We start from the raw sequence: 22,775 nt of genomic DNA, 5'->3' as shown, positions 1-22,775 counted from the left end.
CCTACCGTGCTCAGTCAGCTAGGACACAGTTATATAAACGCAAGCTGCTGTGACTACGATGCAGACCAGTCGGCCGCCAATATAGTGACTCACCAGCCACTAGGATTATTTGGATTGCAGCTTGTTCAATTCGGGCGAATTTGACAACCGGATCCTGTCTCGCGGCTAACCTGCAAGCCTTGTGAAGGAGCAGGATCCGGCTGAAGATGGCAAGAGCTGCTGCCATGGCAACTGCTGAGCGGAGTTGCAGCCTTGTAAGCAGAGGGCGCTTGAGGTTTTATTTGTATTTTGTAGATGTGCATGTACCCCACAGGGGCCCAGGGCATGCTAATTCGTGTAGCTTTACTTTCCACCAGATTCCAGAACACTTACTACGAAATCAGTTAACGTCGCCATGAGCCAATCGGTCATGAACGGATGTCAGCTCTGCTGCTCTCAGTCAAAGCACCAAATATACACGGATAAATGCAGAATGCATAATGTTTTTCTTTTGGGAGGACAATGGAAGAAAATTGCCAACTTATATTGAAAGCAAAGACTTGTAGGATTAAGCAGAAATGAAGAGAGAAATATGATTAGCTCGTAGCCCTAACAAAATATGAACCGAAGGAAACCCAATACGGTCCTCGAAACATTATTAGGAACCAAGAACCATCAAGCTTAGATAAACACTGAACAGAAAGGAAATGAATGAGCACGGCTGCTTCATGCCCTAGCTTTCGGCTGCAAGACCTCTGAAACTTCCAGTGTCAGCTTGATCTCCTCCCGCAGTACAACCATCCGGTGCTACAGAAAATTGGTAAATTTGTAGAAAAATATCAGCAAGATGTTTTCTAAAATCGGTCTTTTCCACATAGCAATTACTCCCTCTCATCCCAAATATAAGTCCGTTAGGATATCGATACAGTCTTCAATATAGTATTTTGACTAATAATATCTATAAAAATATATTATTTCAGATAAAAACAATTATATATTATGATAGTATTTTTTTCACGATGAATCTAGTAACATCAACATTGTGTTGTCAATCTATATGAGTTTTTTTATTATTGAAGGATAAACTTAAAAATGTTTGACTTAGAATATATCTAAATAGACTTATATTTGGGATTAGAGGGAGTCGCAACCAATCAATTGTGTGCCCGAAGGCCACGAACTTCGAACATTTTTTTACTCCCTCCTGGCATTAACCACTGGTCAGTCAAATCCTGCAAAGAAAATGGGATTATATTCCAAGCCCATCGCCTCCTATACAACACCATGTGAAGACTGTCACAGGACATTGAAAATGAACGTGATTATAATTCTCAGGAGCCCCACATAAAGCGCAGGTTTCGTCTTCTAGCCAATGCCTCCTTCAACTATAATACTAACTACAGTTTGTCCTGGTAAGCTTGCTAAAAAACATCTTTATCTTCAGAGAAGATTTATATTTCCATTGGACACATCGTCATCTTCAGAATACATGATACGATAGAGGAATTGTACAAACTAGGTTCTAAAGGCAAAATGCAACACTTTTTTGATCCTGGAGGGGGGAGACCCAATATTATACTAAAAGTTTGCATGACACAGCTGATACAAACAGACACAAAATAAAACATTGTTTTATAAATATACGAAATAGAAATGAGTGCTCAAAATCAACGTTTTAGAACATGCCAATGCCCTAAACGACTGTGTATTAATTAAATTTGTAAACATAGATGCATTTTGCCCATATATCTCTGAAAAATATATCCGAGGTCATTCTTTAATTTCTCCTCGCTTCATCAATAGAGGATGATGATATGTATTATTCCACATGTCATCCTCACTGAATAGTATTTCCCTTGAATTTCATGAATCAAGAATATTTGATCGTAGTACAAACATCAGCCTGGAGCTCCTGAATTACTAAGCTCTGGTAATATAGTAGAAGAATACTATCTAAAGGTACGAGCTACTGCTATCACATAGTCAAAGTTTCCATACTGAGAAATGCGTACTTGCATTGCAACTTAACACTATGACAATCCAGAGAACTGAATTAATAAGTAGTTAGCTAGACAAGATCATCATTGCTTTATTCTACATGACCAACAGGATCGCATCGTTATTCAGCTGCAAAAACACTTGCTGCTGGCTCTTTGTGAGATGTGGTCACTAATGGCTCATCTCCATGCATGCACAGTCCTCCTAGGTAGATGGTAGTCTGCCGCTCATCTCCATGCACATCGGAGAGCTCGGTTTATCAGGCTCTCAGGCTAAAATAGCGTTAATAATCCTTCCGACCTTCCCCAATCCAGCTGCCCATATATCTCCTCTAACTGCGATTATACCATCTGTACAGTACTCAATTGGTTTAGGGCCACACATATATTCATGAGAACTAGTAACTTCTTGTGGGCAAGATGATCTTTTTGAAACGAATTGAAGAAGAAGATGTCAATTGGGCATTAGTAATTTGCACAGAACGTTTGGGTTAATTTGAGGTAAGGAAAGCATTACGGCATCATTCAGTAAGATAATTTCAACTTATTCATTTCCCAAAATCCAGTCCCGTACGTCTACTGATCCCAATTCCCAAGTTTGACAATCAACCCCACCCCCAATGGCAGCTACTAGGCTACTACATCAGAAAGAGCAATGGGGGCTTGAAGAAACTGCACATGATAGATCAAAGGAAAATTTCTTGCAAAGCATTTCATGATTCATTAGGAGTAAGATTCCTTTATGGGCTCATTGTGCTTTGTCCGGCGGGCTTTCCTCTTCCATTTGGGCCGAGCTCTGTGTATGGCCTGCTAAAGGGAGCTGGCTAGGGCTTCTAGCTCATTCGGCATCCTTGGAAGTTGAGGGTTGCGCGATGGAGAGAGCTAGCGGCTGCTCGGCAGGGGCGGCGGAAGGCGCAACTGCCTCCGGTTCCTTCGGGAACGAGGGCTGGAAGGCGCCATGGCTGTCGCTGCTTTAAAGGGGCGCTGAATTCCTCTGCGCAGATGAGTTTTTTCTCCTCCATACCCTGTTCTCTCTCACTGGTTCACCTCTTTGGTCCTGGGAATCATCTCCCGAGCACAATCCGAGTGAAGCTTGGATTGAGTGTTGATGATAGTGATACAGGAAGGAATTGGTGAGTGAGTTCCTTGTTTTGGTGCTCTCTGGTGCTGCGACTGTCAAGGCTCGCCCGCACGCGCCGTCCGCGGTGCGGTGAGGATTTGTACCTCCGTCTTCCACGTCGGCGTCTACGTCGGCGAATTGGATTTCTGGGGCAGCGACTTCCTTGCCGTGCTTATCCTCTGTGACCGATTCGGTCGCATCATTCTCCCTGTGAGTTTTCCTCTCAGATCTGAACTGTTGGATGCCTATATAACCCATGCTCTGTGATGATTTAGTTAGATGAGATTAAATTAGGATGTTGAGTACAATAGATGTATTCTTGAAGCTCTGCTTAAATCATATGCAGTGACCTGTTTTTGAGTTTGATTGTCAAGATCACTATCTGTCTTTAGATCTTGATTTGTTCAATTGTTGTCACTGTCTTGATAGATACACTTGGGCAGGAACATCCTAGTATGTTCTGTTCTGTGATATGAGCTTTGATGATCGTGCTTTAGATCACAGCATAACATGGATTCATCTCTGTCCCTGTATGTTCCATACGCCTATGGCTTATGCTGTTGAGAAACCTTTGGTTAATATACGGTTCTGTTATCAGGTTATTCTGGTACTGTTCTTTTGCCCAAGTGTATGCAATTTTCAGAGCTTAGTAGATCAAGAATACTATCTAGGTGTGATCTCATGTTCTAATTTAATCGATGAAATGCTGTCTAGATCAGTTTTGGTACAAATCTTTAAAGATTTGAGGCCACCTGATAATAATAATCTGAGAGCCATTGCAATAATGCATCCAGTCCAGTTCAGTTTCAGATACATTTTTATTAGATTCTGTTATTTCAGTATGACAGAACTTATTGCTATATTTTTGTATTTGTTCAGAGGTTCCTTCTGCTCATTTTATTTGTTATCTGGGATATATATATATACTCATTATATCGCAAATTATTCAACAAGATATGCATTACAACAACGTTGATTGACTAATTACAACTAACTCAGTCATCCCAACTTAGTAGATCTCAGCAAATGAGACCACAATTCACAGATACACGATAGGAAACGCCGTTAATCCTATATACTAGCTCGTTCTTAGTGGGTGGTGCAGAATACACAGAAACATCAGAAGTGAAGAGCAGAATATACAGACGCATCCGATCGCCGCGGATCTAGCTAGAAGAAGCCCCTGAGCGCTTCCTCCACCTGAGCCGCGGCGCGCCCGAACCGGGCACCGCCGAGCGTGAGGAGCGCGAGCGCGGCGCCGAGGGTGAGCATGACGAACCCTGCCAGGACGTGCTCCGGGTTGGTGGAGGGGTTCAGGGCCGTACCGCAGATGATCGTGCTGCAGCCCCAGGCGAGGAAGAAAGCTGCTGCTTGGAGGCGGCGGTCTCTGAGCTCAAGCAGCTGCAGGAAGCCGAGGTCGTCGCCTCCGGCGGCGGGATCGTCGCGGTTGTCGTGCTTTGGGCGTGGCGCCTCCATCGGTAGATCTAGGTATAGGTGGTGGACTGGTGGGCGGTGGCCTCTGGTGGCTTCGTGTTCGGTCGATCGATTTAGGGTTCAAGCTCTGACACCCCCAGGTTCGTGGCTTTTGTATGCGTGTGAGTGCGAGGTGTGAACGTTTGACGATCCTTCGGCTGCAAGGCATTATTTTTTTTCTACTTTTGGATGCAAGAAAGTAGGGATGGACGTGGATTCATTCTAATTCAATTTAATTAATTAATTGATTAATTTGATTTAATTAAAATAACTAGTTAATTGATTAATCCTATTTGGATATTTTTCTTTCAGCTTTTCTCATAAAAATGACACAAGCTATTCAAACGGTTGGTTTCTGGTCCTGATTTTTAGTGTTTTTTTGGTTAGTTGAGGAAACGATTATGCCTGAAATGAACTAAAAGCTGAAAAGCAAATCCTGATTGATTTTTAGTGTACTGAGAAGCTAAAAATTTATTATAAAAATTAATAACCAAAATTCAACAAATACAACCACTTTCTCAGCTAGCTAGAAGTTTCGAAGCCACAACCTACCCAAACAAATCTAAAATTAAATTATAAAAACCAACGACCAAAATTCAATAGTAACAGTTACTTTCTCAGCTAGCCAGAAATTCCGAAGCTACAAATTATTCAAATAGACCCAAAATTAAATTAGAGTGCATCAATAGATATCTATAAATCACACTATATCTGCCTAAAAAAAAGGCATTAGATGGGCCCCTCTGCAAAAGAAAAAGGTATTCAATGGGCCTAAGCCATCACATGAAGAGCTTGCCGATACTTGATGGGTCTCAAGATGGGCACTCTCCACATGGTCCATTCTCCATGTGCATCCAGACCTGAGTACCTGACACTTGTGCTAGGAATTTTTATTTTTATATTTTTTTAAATTAAAAAATTACAAAATATGTTGCTTTTTCAATGAATGACAAGTTTAAAAATAAAAAATACTATGTTTTATTGCTCTCAAAATTCAAAACACTAGTTATGAAAAATTCTGTAAAAATTTGGTTGTGTAGAAGACTATGATCTAACTCTCTAAAAAGTTTTAAATAAAAATATAATTTATCCAATGAGAAATAAAAAAAATTATTGTACATAGTCTCTCATATGGATTCAGCCATTCTACTTGGTGGATTGGTGATTGATCTTCTAAGCCGTTGATTCTTCTTTTTTGCAAGATTGAGAAATCTATTTCTTATTCAGAGCTCATGTCGTCATGGAAACATCTTCTTCTTCTTCTTGGTTTTTTTAGAGTATGGAGTACAACTAACCTCGGATCTGAACTGTAAAAGGAGGTTAAGCTGAAATTATGCAACCTATCATGAATCCCTAAACCTAGTCGGTCTGATCCAAATCATTTCAAGTTATCTAGAGCACCTCAACATCAAAACATTTTCGAGACCTCATTTCACACATATTCGAGAAAACACCGCAAAATAATGCTGAAGGTGAAATCAAACCAAGCAAGATATAACAGAGAGGAACACTTCATCTCGAAAGGGTGAAGAAAAAGGTACAGCCTGAAACGCTCAAACTACATGCAAATCAAAGAGGAGCTAGCGACGTACATGGTTTGCCGAGCGCGATAGGCAGAGCGCCACACGGCGAGCGCGGCAGAACGCCGTCGGCTGCGCCGAGGCAGCGACCCGGCGAGTTGACCTGAAGAGCTAGCGGTCTAGCGGAGCAGGGCGGCCATGGAGAGTTAGCGCGGAGGAGGCCAATTAGATAGTGTGGAGTTAACCCGGAGGTGACCGGGTGTTTGGTTAGGAAACTCAAACCAATCAGCCTCGCGGATCTAGCAACAAGTTGTACTTGGGTTATTCAGTAGAGAGTAGACTACAGGACGGGTGCAAGCTACCTCGAATGCCATCCAGAGCAGTCGAACGCCACAATAATCCACGAGCCAATACGACGAAAGCGTACGTGTCCTTCGGGTCGGGTGCTTTGGTTGCTCAAAATTGGCAGGGCTTTTGGTTCACACGGCCTGCTTCGTGCTGGATACCAGGCCAGGCCAGCCTACACAGGTTGGGCCAAGGAAGCTGAAACGGATGTGACTCGGAAGTTGGCTTACGGAGGCACGAGCCCAGCATACAGTGGTACAAAATCTTCAAATATTTCAAGATTATATGTCCGTTTGAAAAATAATAAGATCTATTCTACCATTGTCAGTTCAACATGTGAGAATATTGTCTTCAATGGGCGAGACTTTGTGGACGTTGGCTGCCAGTGAATTTAATAACCGGAGAGAGGAAGATATTACCCGTTCAGCGGATGAAAACTTGATCTCGCTGTTACAACAGGTGACATATTTGTATCGCTCACCTCCTGGGTGACATATTCGATTTAATTCAATTACAAAAATATATATATAATTAGTTTTTGTAATATACAATTTGTATTTAGTAAATTGAAAAATATTACGTATTTATTCGGCGAAAAATAGTAGCTATGCATACAATTGTCTAAATGGTTCATTCTATCCTTAATTTTAGTTAGATGTTATTTTGTCAATATTTTCTTTATTGAGTTGGTGTAAAAGTATGTAGAATTTTTTTTTAATGAAGCGACTTTGTGAGAATACAAAATATAATTTATCAAACAATAGTAGTTATAAAACACAAATATCATATAAACCGGTATGAAGTTTACATACGCTGATAAATATTAAATGGGAGAAAGCCCTTCGTGCTAAAGTGGAAAGCCCGAAGCCCTGAGAAAGGACAAGTACCCTAAGTGCACTCAGTACAGAGTATCTATTGTACCCGAGCCTATTTTCATTTCCTAAGACATGTTAGATTTAGCAGCGGCACATTATTCAGTTAGTCTTTATGCATATCGTACATGCCAATGTTGTTGTCATCTCTTTATGGTTAGAATCGATTCGCACAGCGACGAAAAACCCCATGTTACATGTAATATTTATTAGCATATGTAAACTCTATGATATGTTATATGATATTTGTACTTCATAACTACTATTGTTCGATAAATTAGATTTTGTATTCTCACAAAGTTACTTTATAAAAAATTATACACACTTTTACACCAACTAAATAAAGAAATATCGACAAAATAACATCTAACTAAAATTAAAGATAGAATGAACTATTTAGACAATTGTATGCACAGCTACTATTTTTCACCGAATGAATGTACAATATTTTTCAATTTACTGAATACAAAATCTATATTACAAAAACTAATTATACATATATTTTCGTAATTGAATTAAATCAAACATGTCGTCCATGAGGTGGGCGATACAAATATGTCGTCCATTGTATGGGCGAGATGAAGTTCTATATCGTTCAACGAGCGAGATCAAATTCTTACTCGCTAAACGAACGAGACATTTCTCTCTCTGGTTATTATATTCGCTGACAGAATGAGACATTTCTCACAAAATCTCACCCGTTAAACAAATGACAGTAGGATAGATCTAATTATTTTTCAAATGAACATGTAATCTTAATATTAATATATAAAGATTACATGTCCATATATATATATATATTCGTGATACTCTGGCTCGATACACAGTGATCAAGATTATATATATATATATAAATAAATAGTTACAAATATAGGTATCTGTTTTAAATAATTGAAATCTAGATTCATGTTACCTGTTGAAATGACGACAGGCTATTTGTCCCTGCAACGGACAAAAGTCTAGGTACACCATTTTTTAAAATAGAGATGTATATTTGTAATTTTTTATTTAAAAATATATAAATAAAAAGTTCCAATGATCAAGAACCGGCCTGCGCTGGCACGAACGAAAGGAGGCACACGCGTGGCAGCCAGATGACGAAGCCGAGGAAGGCCTGCGTGGCGTCAGCGGTGACTGCTCCTAGCAGCATGAGCGCAGGAGGAGGTGCCGACGGCTGGTCCGATGTGGTGATTAGGAAGTGCTCCTTGGCTGGCTATTGCCCATCGGTGCGGCGCATCTAGCGTGGATCTGTGATCGCACTTTTCGGCCGACAGGGCTGGGCTGGTGACAATGACACGGCACACTTCTATATTCGCACAGTAGAGCAAGAATTTGGGTGGAGGACTTGGGAAGGAAATTTTTACAATAACATTCCGACGTATAATTTATTAAGACTGTTTATTTATATTAAAATTCGTGTTAGAGGGGTAGCTAAAAAATATAAGATATATGAGAGAATTAATGAATAAATAAGTATTAGTGAAAAAGATATACAGTTGGAATAGATTGTAAGTACGTAACATATTATAAAGTTGTATTTTTAAGAAGAACTTGAAATAAGCCGCTCATTTGTCCGTAGAAAATCGTAATAGTAATCATAACCTCATGTTTTGACATCCAGTACATGCACAAACCACACAACGTTGGAAGACGCAAAATCAGCAAAAGCAGAGTGAAACAGGGGAACACATTCTAACACAGCTTAAACCACACTAACGGTGCATAATTTTTAATTTTCCTTGGCACAAGGATTCGGGGATCACAAGGCGCGCGCTAACTCGTGCATTAGCTAGTTCCCGGCAGGTGCGAAGAAGTAGAAGAGGACGGCGTCGGCCACGGCGGCGCCGACCCATGCTCTCGGGAACTGGTTCGCCACCAGCGACAGCATGATCAGGAACACGCCGAGCAGCAGCAGGGTGAAGCCGACGAGAGCGTGCTCGGCGTTCGTGGCACGGTTGCCGATGGCATAGGTGAGGGCAAGCCAGCCGCCGGTCACGAGGATGCGGCCGGCGTAGAGGAAGCGGCGTTGAACGTGGTTGAGGGGCGCGGCGCGTGCACCGATCACCTCCGCCTCGTCGGGTCGAGGCACGTAAGCCACTCCCTGGTCGCCCATTTGCGTGAGCAGAAGTGCAGAACTTGGTGTTGCACCTCGATCGGGTGGTGTTTCGGGACAAAGTGACTGACTGAAATTTATAAGGGTGGATGCCAAGGTGAAGGAGAGAAGTTAGTTAAGTGAAAATGAACGGGAAGAAGAAAGGGAAGGAGAAAGGTACGAAAGGTGGATATGGGAAAGGGGAGGAAATAGAGGCAGCGTTGAACGTGGTCGAGGGCCGTGACCGGGTGCTTGGTTAGAATTTCAAGCCACTCGGCCTCGCGGATCTAGCAACAAGTGGTCCTAACCAGTCAAACGCCACAATAATCCACGAGCCAATAAGACGGAGTAGCCGAGTGCGTGTGTTTGTTTCATAGGATGGGTCTTTGATGCGATATGATTATTAAGGTTTTTAAGTTGTTTGGTTAGGGGATAATTTAGTGGGGAAGACTAGCCTGAAGGAATATTTTATTGAGATGATAGATGCGCTCGTTCGTCAAAAAATACTGGATGGTGTCATCTATGTTCTGGATAAGTTTTATTCTATTGATATAATATATTCTGATTGGTTAGAGTAAATATAATTTTTTTAACACGTTTTGAATGATCCGATTATATCATTGTATTTGTTGTAATTAAATTAACAAAATAAGATCATGCATGATTATATTTTCATAAAAAATAAAATATATGATAAACGGGACTAATAAAATTTTGACCAACCCATCCAAGTTCTATCCATCTAACCAAACAAAAAATTAAATCATTATATTTATAAAAAAGAAATTAGAATATCTCATTCGATAAAATATAAATAGCGATTCTACAACCATAAGTATTTAGTTGCTTTTGGTTTACATGGCCTGCTTCGCGCTGGATACCAGGCCAGGCCAACCTACACAGGTTGGGCCAGGGAAGCTGAAACGGATGTGACTTGGAAGTTGGGCTACGGGGGCACGAACCCAGCGTACAGTGATACTCTGGCTCCATACAGTGATCAACATTTTTTTATTTTTTAAATAAAAAAATTACAAATATATGCCCCCATTTTGAATAATTGAATTTTAGACTCCTGCATGTAGCCATTCCAATGGACGACATATTTAAAAATAAAAATATTGCGCTCTAATTCTCTCAAAATTCAAAACACTATTAAAATAATCATAAAAAATTTGAAAAAAAATTATGTGGTATAGATGATGCTATTAAAAAAATTTCATACAGGTCACAGTTGCTCCTGCAATGGACGACATAAGTTTACATATGCAATTTTCAAAATGAAGACATATATTTGCAATTTTTATATTTAAAACAATATAAAATTTTCGAATTTCAAAAAAAAATCTATATAAAAAAATCCTACGATCAAGACCATACTTTGCCAAAAAAACATCTAGAAAGGAACAGGGCCTACTGGTGAACACTACAGGTTTAACAACATAACACAGCTTCCATAGCGAACACAACAACACTACATGCTTAGGAAAATTGGAACAGAGCAAGCCAGGAGAGACAGCATAACAGAGAAACGATGAAAAAGCAGAGAGTATGGAGATCCTTATTGACCAACAAAAGCACACCAAAGCGTAGCCCGGCTCCCCACTGCCCATGCGAGATGGCGCTAGTTCCATGGGGTGAACAAGTGCTTGAGGACGGCATTGGAGTTGGCCATGGAGGCGCCGGCTGATGGATCAGCTTGTGGGAACCGGCCTGCCGCTGGCACGAACGAAAGGAGGCACACGCGTAGCAGCCAGATGACGAAGCCGAGGAAGGCCTGCGTGGCGTCAGCGCGGGGGCTCCCCACGGATGAGACGGCGGTGAGCCGGTGACTGCTCCTAGCAGCATGAACGCGCGCGCGGCGTCGAGGAGGAGGTCCTGGAGGCGGGCGCGGCGGCCTGCGATGTCGACGGCCTGTTGTGTACTATGACCTCATGCTTCTTTGCATTCATTTTATAAAATCGACACGTAAAGCTTTTTGCATGTTCGCGAAAAAAATGACACTGACAATTCTAGGTTGAAACCAGCTCGTGGGGGGCGTTTAATTTGGTGCTTCTCACAGGTCAGCTGCAGTATGTCTTTAATCGTCTGATTCTGACGTCAAACAACTTGTTCGCCCCAAAAAAAGAAAGAAACACGGCACACTTCTGTATTCGCACACTGTAGAGCAAGAATTTGAGTGGAGGAACTTGAAATAAGCAGCTCATTTGTACGTCGAAAATCGTAATAGTAATCATAACCTCATATTTTGACATCCAGTACATGCACAAACCACACAACGTTGGAAGACACAAAATCAGCAAAAGCAGAGTGAAACAGGGGAACACATTCTAACACAGCTTAAACCACACTAACGGTGCATAATTTTTATTTTTCCTTGATACAAGGATTCGGGGATCGCAAGGCCCGCGCTAACTCGTGCATAAGCTAGTTCCCGGCAGGTGCGAAGAAGTACAAGAGGACGGCGTCGGCCACGGCGGCGCCGACCCGTGCTCCCGGGAACTGGCTCGCCACCAGCGACAGCACGATCAGGAACACGCCGAGCAGCAGCAGGGTGAGGCCGACGAGCTCATGCTCGGCGTTCGTGGTGCGGTTGCCGATGGCATAGGTGAGGACAAGCCAGCCGCAGGTCACGAGGATGCGGCCGGCGTAGAGGAAGCGGCGTTGAACGTGGTCAGGGGGCGCGGCGCGTGGACGGATCACCTCCGCCTCGTCGGGTCGAGGCACGTATGCCACTCCCTGGTCGCCCATTTGCGTGAGCAGAACTTGGTGTTGCACCTCGGGTGGTGTTTCGGAACAAGGTGATCGACTGAAATTTATAAAGGTGGATGTCATGGTGAAGGAGAGAGGTTAGTCAACGAAAGGGAAGAAGAAAAAGATGGACGTGAGAAAGGGAAGGAAATGTTGATAGCTTCAGTGATGTTGATAGCCAATCCTTCATAAATTTCAAACCTGCCTTGCTTCGGTGATTTAGGTACGCGTATGCCTGCCTTGCTTCAGGGCGGCGTCAGGGTGATTGGAATATTGGACATGGTGAAGTGACCGAGTGTTCAGTACGAAATTTCAAACCACTCAGCTTCGCCGATGTAACAACAGGATACAGCGTGCGGCGTGCCTCGAATGCCATCCAGAGCAGTCGAACGTCACAATAATCCACGAGCCAATACGTATCCTCGCGGTGCTTTGGTCCGTCAAAATTGACAGGACTTGATTTACACGGCCCGCTTCGCGCTCACTGCCGGCCGGCTCTCGGCGATTCTAGACTAGTTGTTTATTTTTACACGCATTCTAAATTTTAAATGACCTAAAATTTAGGAGATCTATTTAGCGGCCAAGAACACCACAGGGAGGGAGGGAGGTTGGCTCCGGTTGGTGCTGTGCGACGCCGCCGTTGAGTTGGATTGCGGTTTGCTTGTTTGTTGCTGACGAGTGTGTCGCGCCGTCGCGCTGACCCTCTGTGATTGTCGCGCTCTGTGCCGCCCTCGTGCTTGTTCCACTACCGTCGAGACGCTCCGGTCAGCCTTCTTGCTGTTTCCATCGAGGTATTCCGGTATATGCGTGTGCGCGGCTGCGTGGGTGCTATCCCCGGCTGACGTGTTATTACCGTTGATTGAAGCTCCGGCCGGCGCTCACGCCGTGGCCATTGAAGCGTTCATGCTCTGGTGTTCTCGCCGTGGACGCGTACGTGCTCCGGCTGGCTTCATGCCGTTGCTGTTGAAGCTAGGTTGGTCTCCGGCCGCGCGAGTCTCTGACGCCGTGCGCTCGCGTCGAGTTCATTGATCTGTGGCAGATGTACTGACCTGCTGCGATCCGCTGCCGTGCTGCCATTGAGCTGATGGCCGGATGCTTGTACTGTTGCCGTAGTTGTGCTGCTGCGCGTGCGTGTCCGGCGTCTCGCCGTTGATCTGTATTCGCCGTGCTAATCAATGCGCCGGTGCGTGTTTCCGCTGTGCGTACATCTGTACGCGCGCGCGCGTGTTTGGCGGGCCGGTGAGCCATCAATCCGCGTCCGTGCCGTCACCGGCGATCCATGCATGCGGGCGTGGTGTGCTAGCCGCTGTCGTGCCGCGGCTTGCCCGCTGGTGCGGTACGCTGGTCGCCGCCGCGCTGCCGTTGATCTACGCGCATACGTGCGGGCCGCCGCCGTTTGGAGTTGCGTGCGTATTTGTCGAGAATGCATCAATAAGTATATCTCCATAAACTGCCATTGATATGAAAATACAGTACCAAAAAGAGAAAATTACATAAAAATATTTCTGCAGACAGTGAATACATAAACTGTAATTCATTAACTTACAGGAGGAAAACACAAGTTTGCATTATAATGTAGGCACAGATAATTTCAACATAGGTTATGTTTGGCATAGCTGAAATTTATGAGTTTTGCTGAAAAACAATTTTTGCTGAAAGCTGTTTATGACTTATACCAAAAACTGTTGATTTTTACGAGAAATTTTTAAGTTTTCAGCACACTAGTTTTTAGAAAAAATACTCTCAACCAGCTTATCAGCTTTTAGTTCATTTTATCAGAAATTAACTTTTCAACTTTTCAAAAATCAACAATAAATCATACTGTTTATTTCAGCTTATGCCAAACAGAGTCTAGTCATATAGACAGATGTAAGTACTTACTAATGGGATGCACCCACAATTTTCAAATGTCAAGCTAATTTAGTTTTAGTTTTATTTGCCATGATAAAATGAATAAATGAGTGTTTTAGTAATTCTACCTGCCTGGGTGTTGGAATCGGGGGATCGGTAGCAGGGAGAACGGGACAACGGGTGGAGTGCCTGGCTGCTCGCCTCCCCTCGTCCACACCGCCTCTCCACGCGCCGACACAATGACCAAAGCCAACAAACAAGATAAAATCAGAGCACGACAAATGAAACGGATCGGATCGGAGGGATCAAAATTCAACTGAAAACACTAAATTAATTAGCTCACTACCTGTATCACAAATCACTAATATTTCTACAACACACACAAGGAAGATGTTGGCGCGCCACGGTTCTGCTTCTGCAGTTAGAGCTGCGGCTGCATGCTAGAACTAGAGGCTGGTTGCTTCGCTATTACACTTCGCCAGATTTTTCTATAGTAGCTGCTTAGTTTGTTGATATAGCTTCAACGTGATACGGTTCTTTCAACCTTTGATCATATTTATCATAGACTTATATCTTTACCAAACCTTGTCTAAGATTGAGCGATAAAAAATCCGGCAGTATGTGGTAGCTAACCAAATAGGCTTGCAGCGGGCACTGGCCAGTGGGGTCTCATCTCCTTTGCGAATGATGTTCTTGTCTTATGCTCCTAGTTCGCACGTTTGTTCATGAGTCATGAGACCGGCCGGAGGGTCAACCTGCCGGGATTCCGTACCAAATTTTGTGTTACCCAGCACCTTTGGGCACTGTAACACTGCAATGGAAGAAAGAAAAAGAAAAGAACCTCCAGATGATATTGGCGCGCCACAATTCTCTGCCGTTAAAGCTGCTAGCGCATGTGTGCTTACGACTTAGCAGTTAGCACAAAAGTGCGAAACGATGTTGATTAAGAAAGAAAAACATGAGCATATCTCCTGTCCCGGACACAGCACACTGCTTCGTTTACTGTTTTTTTTAAAAAAAACTCTGCTTCTTTTAATCCGCACACCATCAGAGCCTACCAGTGACTTCAAAGCTTAAAACGTCTTCCATTTTCATGGCGAGCACAGGTATACAACAACAGTGTTATAACTTTCATTTCCATGGCGAGCACAGGTATAAAAAGTTAATAAAACTTTCTTCATCGGACAAAGAAGTATACAACAACAGTGCACCCTCAGAAACAGAGCAAGCAGAAACAGAAAACGCGAAGAGCATATATGATCATACTTATTGACTAGCAAAAGAACACCAAAGCGTACCGGCAGCACCATCTGCAAGGTCGAGCTAGTTCCACAGAGTGAACGAGTGCTTCAGGACGGCGTTGGCCATGGCGGCGGGGACTAATGCGACTCGTGGGAACCGACCTACCGCGGGCACGAGAGCCAGGAAGCACACTCCAAGCAGCCAGAGGAGGAGCCCGACGAAGGCCTGCGTGGCGGTGGCGCCGGGGCTCCCCAGGGTTGCGACGGCCACGGCCGTGCCGTACAGCATGAGCACACGCGCGGCGTCGAGGAAGAGGTTCCGGAGACGGTCGCGGTCTCCAGGGACAACGGCAGCCTCTCCTCGGTCGGCCATGTAGCGGCGGCTTGGCCTTGGCTCCGGGGCTGTGGAGGTGGAGTATGCTTTTGTCTGTGTGCCTTCGGAGGGGAAGGCTTTGGTCGTCTTATAGGAACCTCGTCGGTGGAACGACGCTGTACTTGTCTGGAAGAAAGATGAAAAGCGATTCAGGACTGGTGTTCACATCAGTTGTCTGTACTAGCTTGCATTGGCCAAGCCATGTTGGCTCCTCTTAAAAAATGGAGCATTTGGTGAATCAACGTGATGGAGCAAGTCAACATAAACATATCGAATAGCAGGATCTGCTCATCATCTTCGCTCTCCATAGTTAAAAATTAGCAGTTGCAACTTTCACCATGGGGGAATTCGATTAGGCACAAAACTATGGAGCAAAACAGCGTAGGATATACGGGAATCAGGAGCTCGTCTTATCCATTCCTTTACGGCGTCGCTGATTTCCATTTTTTAATTTGATGCTACTGATAGACGGGCATAAGTTGGTTAAGAACTGCAGTTTGTGTTCTAACGAATTAACTTAGATGCTGTTTGGTTGGCAAATACAAACGCGAACGTAAATGGTATTAGAAGACGCTGGGAATGGTAACAATGTAACGGAATACAAACTTTGTTTGGTTCATGTTGGTAATGTAAACATAAATGTCATTCAAGCCCCAAGAACCAATGGAGCACACACCTCAAGGAGAAGTTGCTCATGGTGGTGGTGGTGAGCTGCCCGTTGACCTTACGTGAGGCTCTTTTTGTCGACGCTGCCAATGCGCCAGGGAGAACCATGAGCTAGCTGACGCATCGGCGAGCCCCTCCCCTTTCTGCCTTGCGCTGATCTAGCAGCGCCCTCACCCGCGTCGATCTGGACGGCCTTGATGCCGCCAACGGCTAGATCCAATGGCGATGACTTCGGCCTATCATCCCCGACCGCGAGCGGCTCCGGCGGCGACCCCTCTTCCCCTTTCTCGCACAGATCCCGACGGTGGCCACTGTGTCCTTGCCGGTCCACGTCGTCATGCCCTCGGCATGCTCCCCGATCCATGCTATCGTCGCTCCGTTGATCCATTCCGCATACGAGCTTCAATGACTGGATCTCGCGGGATCTTTGGCCATCAGCGGCGGTGTGGAGACCGGATCTAGAGGAGGAAGGGGTGCGGAGACCAGATCTGAAGGACGAGGAGGAGGTGGTGGGGATGGGTGGCCGTCAAGGAGACAGCGATGGCAAACAAGTACGAGCGGAGAAGATTGGTATGGAGGCGATAACACTCGGGTGGGAACGGTACCAATTTTCTATAGTGTGGTATCTGATTACGGGAGAGTCGATTACATATAGGGCTGAAACAAACAACAAAATAGGACATATTACCCATTGTAATCGAATCGGATTACAATAGCTCTAACCAAACACTACCTTAATGTAAGTCTTGTTTGACCACGGCGTGAAAAGAGCTTATTGATATTGAGCCGAAGCAAGCTTCTGTTTGTCAAATAGATGCATATATATTCTATGAACCTAATGGCTGTAAAAGTTTGCTAGGCCTGAAACATTATAAAAACCGGTTGGGATTAAGATGATACTGTATAAGATGCCGAAGCGTTCCATAGATTGATAGCGATGATGGAGTTGTATGGTGCGGGCTGGCTAAGGCGGTGTTCCGACGAGGGAAATTGCTTCCTAACGATTTTGAAAGTTCAACTGAGGAAAATATTAGGTGAAACCACATTCTCAGTGGAAACATGCTTAAAAGTCTTGAAATAATAGGGAAAAAAATCCACACATGTAGAGGAGACGTTGACATATACGCATACACAATTTCAAGATCAAACTCGAGTTCGTTTGTGAGTTATGAAATTGACAAATCGTGAAGAAAGAGCAAAGAAAAGGAAAAATGAAAGCAGTACCTGCGCTTTATTTTGGGTCCAAACCAAATCTAACGTCTCGTTCCGAGGCGGTCAAATTTTCTGAAATAGACGCAAATGCTTGGCGGCACAGCGCTGGAAACTCTACGCAACTTTTGGCCAATAGCGCTGTGGCACGCGACGCTAAACCTGCTCTAAAGTATCTTCTCCTCTTTGTCGTATCATGTAGTATCCATCACCTGCCTTACGTATTCAATGACAGGCAGCCGTTTTTTTAAAAAAGAAAAAGAACGGGCAACACGCTGATAGTGCTCGACATATGATTAACTGGATTCGCACGCGATGGGCTGCTCGCCGGTCATGCGAGCGGTCGAGAGTTCGACTTCCAGCCTCCTACAATCTATTGTTTTTAATAGTCTCAAGCGTCTATAAATTATAATAAGAGAATGACGTGTTTATCATTTACAGAGCCCAATGATTTGTGAATATTTTTAATAGACGTGTGTTGGTCATAATAAGATAAAGACGTAACTATCGCTTGCAGAAAATGATGTTTCATAAATATCTTCAGTAAGTGTGTATAAGTTATAGTTCTAACATGCGCAAATGTGTATAAGTTATATTTTTAACGTGCGCTTTATGCGTGTGTAAGGTAATGTTGAGCCTTAAAACTGTATTTCAGCTGGCAAGTTTTCACATATTAGATGCATTTCCAAACAAGTACCACCTCTGTTTTTTTATACTCATCATTTAGGACATCCGCATGGTCTCAATACATATATTTGATAATTACTTTTCATGACTATTTTTTATAAAAATTGATAAAAATATAATGATGTAAAAGTATTTTTCATGACAAATCTAATAGTATTATTTTCATGTGCGACATCTAATAGCTTTGTGAGTATAAGTGGTCAATTTTTTTAAAATTATATCTATTTTAGAATGACAGAGTATTATTCAAAATTTAACTGTCCTCTTTGAAATCTTACACGGAAGATTGTTTTCGTTGATAAATTCATGATATATCAATGAATAACTGCTTATTTTCTAATATGATATCTATTGTGAGAATGATATGTAGAATCTAAACCTTTATGGTCAAAATCATTAACATAACGAATTAATTGTTCAGTTTCAAATTGTATAATCTTATTTTTTTAAGGTAACAGTGTACACGGAAGATAAGAACCACCCAGCCAGAGGCACGGAATACTAGATCTTGGGCTGGCACGAGGTATCAATGTGGAAATATTTATTTAACTATTGTATGTGACGGAAAACATGAGACATATAATTTAACTCAAGTAATTAATATCTGAAGTGCTGAGTATGACTGTACTGTAATACAATAGATGAATTGATTGAGATATACTATACTGGAATTTATATACACGCACATGTTTTAGCCTGGGTATATCACATGGTGAAATAGCTAGGTTTACTTTGTAAGATCAGCTCTGCAGGCTGGTGGCTTACATGATTATATTGAAATTAATCTCATACATAATATGATGATATCACATGACTCACATATATGTACTTAGGTACTTAATATATATTATAGACTTATATAACTGATATGTCTGGTCGTGATTGATAACATGGTTCCGGAGTCTGAAAACATGTATATCCTCTGATCTCATCATGTTATCCACTCATCATATTATCCTCTGACCTCATCATGTATTGGGAACTGCACCACACATAAGACAGAGTAAACCGGACGGTCGACATGGTGATCTTGCTGCTTTTCTGCGACGGTGACCTAGCAACTTTTCTGCGACGAAGACCAGGACCTTGATACTGTTACCTCACCTTGTTACCTGTCTATTTATATTCCATCGTCGCCTCAATGCCTCAAGCCAGAGGCAGCAGATAGGAAGTACTAGTGCTCCCGTCCCGAGTGGAATGGCGGACCCGGCAGCGGCTATCGACCCGCACATGCCCGCCGGCTTGCTCCGACACGCGATCGCCCACGCCAACAGGCGCCCCGCCGCTCCCCGCGTTCGAGCTCGGCGCCTGGTCATCGCCAACGACTCCAACGTCCTCCTCATCTCGATCGCCGGGTCCGCGGTCATCTACGCCTTCGCGGACCCCTCCGGCACCGATGACCCGGCGTTCGCGCTCCTCGCGTTCCTGCTCTTCGTCCTCGGCGCGTGGCTCTCGCTGCTGGCGTTTGTCGCCGACCAGTTCCCGAGAGCGGCAAGGGTCGGCGAGGCCATTGCGAGGGCGCTCCGGGACTACTTGTTGGGCGGCAGGAACTAAGTTTCGTCGAGTTCCTGAAAGGTTTGCTCGCCTCGTGATTGATCTCATGGTTTGGTTCCTGTTCTTTGTTCGTTGCACTAACAGCTCCCTCTGCTTGCCTTTGCAAGGCTCGTAACGGCCCGAGGTGTCAAGCTGGGTTGTTTCTGCTTTCAGTCTACTTTCACGTGGACCGTTCGCGCCAAGGTGGCAAGGTCAACCGATGTATAATTAGGTGACGCGTGTAATAAGAGCGCACGGCTATGCTGTCGAATGTCCCCTGTTGCAGTAAGGATCATTCGCATGAGCGATCAGAATTGACAGATACCGTGAATGTGTCCTAAGCGGCGCTAGTGGGAAATAAGTTAATTGCTTGGCATGAGTTCATAGTTAAAATAGTGGATATACAATAGAAATGTTGGTACGATGGCATTTTGCCGTAAACTCCCACGATATACCCATACATACATACATATATATATATGTATGTACCAATCTAAAAAATAAAAAAAGAAGAGAAGAAGTTTGGGCTGCTATTTCCTTCTTCGGCCCATATGCATGGCCCACTCCTCTCCCAGTTCCCTCGGTCCAAGCCGGCCCGCTCCCGCGGCCCAGGCCGCTTCATTTCTCCTCCCAGCCGGTCTTTCCCTTCTCTCTCCCGCTTGGCCCAGTTAGCCCGGCCCACATGGCCTTTCCCTCCTTTGCTCTTCACGGGCCAGGGGTGCTCTCTCCTCTTTCTTCTATCTCCGGCCGCTTGCCTCAATCTCCAGAGCAGAACGCCAAGCCGCCTCTTATCCCCAGCTCCCGAAATCCAATTCGCCTCCGGCGAAGTCGCGCAATCCAAGCTCCCGAGAAATCCGGCCGGATACGCGAGCTTAAGTCCAATCCTAATCGAATCCCATCTTATCTCTATGCGACCTCGAGGTGATTTGAACCCAAGTTGGATTGAATTCCCCGGCCGGCCGAATCCTCCCCAATCCCAACTGATTTGAGCTTTATCTCTTTGTACTGGGACCTATATAAAGGAGGAGATCGATCTACGGCAAAGGGGCGCGCAGAGGGGAGATGGGGCGGAGCCCTGGCCGCTGCCTCCGATGATGCCGCCGCTCCTGGACGGGGAGATGGGCGAACGCCCGTGCCGCTGCTGTTGAGGATCGTCGCGCCTCCCTGCGGTTGGCCTTCGTGCCGCCGCCGGCGAGCACCGTCGCCGTGACGCGGCCTCTGAGCCTGCGCCGGCGTGAGGTTCCCTGCTGTTGCCGCCACCCACGCTTCGCCTCTGAGCCTAAGCCCGTCCACAGCCCGGCGGCGCGGCTGCACCGCACTCCGGCGGCAGCCTCCTCTTGAGGCGGCAACGCCCCCCACACTTCCGTCCTCTACCCTCTTGTGGAACTCCGCCCTCCGGCAACGCCCAGCCTCCACCCAGCAGCTCCTCGCCCTCCTGGTGGCGGCGCCCCGCACCACCCAACACCGGCGGCTCACAAGCCCAAGAACGGCGGCGCACGGCTGGCAATCCCGCCGCCACCAGCTGCGCGCCGGCCCCATCCGGCGACAGCTGGCCAATGGACAAGCCGTAGCGGTGTGGCAACCAACAGCCGGCGTCCGAGCGCGGCTGGCGCGACGGCCACTATAAGCGGCGGCGGCTCACAGGGCACCGGGCGAGTGGGGTGGAATCCCTAACCCCACCCCCCTATCCCTTTTATATGGGGCGGTCCCCCAGGCCGAATGGGCCTCTAAAGGCCGAATGGACCAAGGCAACCTGGGCTGAGCCCCATCAGGCCTTGCCTTGTTCTATGCGGCTTGAGGCCAATGGCATTTTACAGAAAACACCCCGCGTTTTTGTTTGATTGCGTTAAAAAATACATTGAATTGTTGTTTTACATTTAACCCTCTGTTTTTAAATGTATTGCACGGTATTATATTTACATCATGTAAATATGCATTCTAGACACTGTTTTTCTGTAAAATCTGTAAAGTTCAATGTATTTGCTATTAAGTATTCCCTATAACATGCAGTTGAATTAATGATTGTGTTAATTTTACAATTGAGAATTTTCTTGCAGAATTACAATGCAAAATTTTAAGTGACTACTTCAACTAATATCGGTATAACATAAGGTCGTGGATGTTATGAAATCTACTGTAATATTTGCAGATTATACTCATCACAGCGAATTATTCGCACCACTATTGTGCGGTCTACACTATTTTTTTTTACTACCGCCAAAGTGTTAAACCATTGCTATACAGTTTACACCATTTTTTTATTATGTGATTACCTCCATTTAATATTTGTGACACATAACGTAATGGAATGGCATCTACTGCGTATTTGCATATTATCCACTATTACTGTGATATCTATATTTTATCATCTTAACTTAATAACTACTTTCAACGTGTTCTTCCAAATATTCTACTTAGTATAACACAAGGTAATAGAAATATAGGCGTTTACTGACAAATATCAAATTATGTCTCCTACTACTGCAAGATCTACACTAGATTTGGTGATTATCTTCAACGTACTAGCTACATAATTTGATGTCTATACCATGTAATTTAAGTATCAACTTGACTTTACAAATTTTGCACCATTATTACAAGATTACCATGACAATTTTTAATTTACCTACAGTAAATTAATCAAATCTATGGTTCAAAATCCATGTACGATACAATGACCGGCTAAGACTTCGATGAACTCGTGCTTGATGGTCACAATTATCCAACATGGGCAATTGACGTCAAGGTCAGTCTTGCGTCCCACAGATAGTAGCGGCACTCTAACCTCCCCAAGAGAGAGATCTATCGCTACCAGATCAAGTTAAATATGGAGCTTTATACATAATAAGGCACCATATCCATCCGGATCTCAAATATGAGTATCTGACAGAAGAGAATCCGAGCACTCTATGGCTAGATATGAACAGCAGATGACAGTCATTCAGCCCAATGCAAATCATAAATAGACACATCTCTGACTTCGAGACTTTATGTCTGTCGGAGATTACGATCATGTTGTTCATAAAATCTGCTCAAAATTGCGTTTCTACGAACAAGAACCTACAAATG

General features: G+C 44.3%; 2 protein-coding genes and 1 long non-coding RNA gene across 3 annotated transcripts; all 3 read right to left on the bottom strand.

Annotated features, from left to right (window-relative positions):
* Positions 1-502: 502 nt before the first annotated feature.
* On the bottom strand, positions 503-6,393 carry LOC133930336 (uncharacterized). The gene is made up of 2 exons (XR_009911739.1): positions 6,162-6,393; positions 503-786 (listed from the first exon to the last, which is right to left on the bottom strand). It is a non-coding gene; the product is annotated as an uncharacterized LOC133930336 (long non-coding RNA).
* On the bottom strand, positions 4,054-4,870 carry LOC133930335 (uncharacterized). Its single transcript, XM_062376972.1, has one exon. It carries the CDS (start codon positions 4,570-4,572, stop codon positions 4,267-4,269), a length of 306 nt encoding a protein of 101 aa, XP_062232956.1. The 5' UTR covers positions 4,573-4,870; the 3' UTR covers positions 4,054-4,266.
* Positions 6,394-15,261: 8,868 nt separating the features above from the next.
* LOC133930634 (uncharacterized) lies at positions 15,262-15,653 on the bottom strand. The gene has a single exon (XM_062377319.1). The coding sequence runs from the start codon at positions 15,609-15,611 to the stop codon at positions 15,321-15,323; it is 291 nt and encodes a 96-aa protein (XP_062233303.1). The 5' UTR covers positions 15,612-15,653; the 3' UTR covers positions 15,262-15,320.
* Positions 15,654-22,775: the final 7,122 nt, after the last annotated feature.

The sequence above is a fragment of the Phragmites australis genome, chromosome 10 (assembly GCF_958298935.1).
Source record: "Phragmites australis chromosome 10, lpPhrAust1.1, whole genome shotgun sequence".
In the NCBI taxonomy this organism is placed as follows: domain Eukaryota; kingdom Viridiplantae; phylum Streptophyta; class Magnoliopsida; order Poales; family Poaceae; genus Phragmites; species Phragmites australis.
Note: the sequence above shows the minus strand (reverse complement) of the source record. Positions and strands in the feature narration are given on the sequence as shown.

Coding starts and splice junctions, on each gene's coding strand:
- LOC133930634 (XM_062377319.1), bottom strand. CDS start 15,611: ATGGCCGACCGAGGAGAGGCTGCCGTTGTCCCTGGAGACCGCGACCGT.
- LOC133930335 (XM_062376972.1), bottom strand. CDS start 4,572: ATGGAGGCGCCACGCCCAAAGCACGACAACCGCGACGATCCCGCCGCC.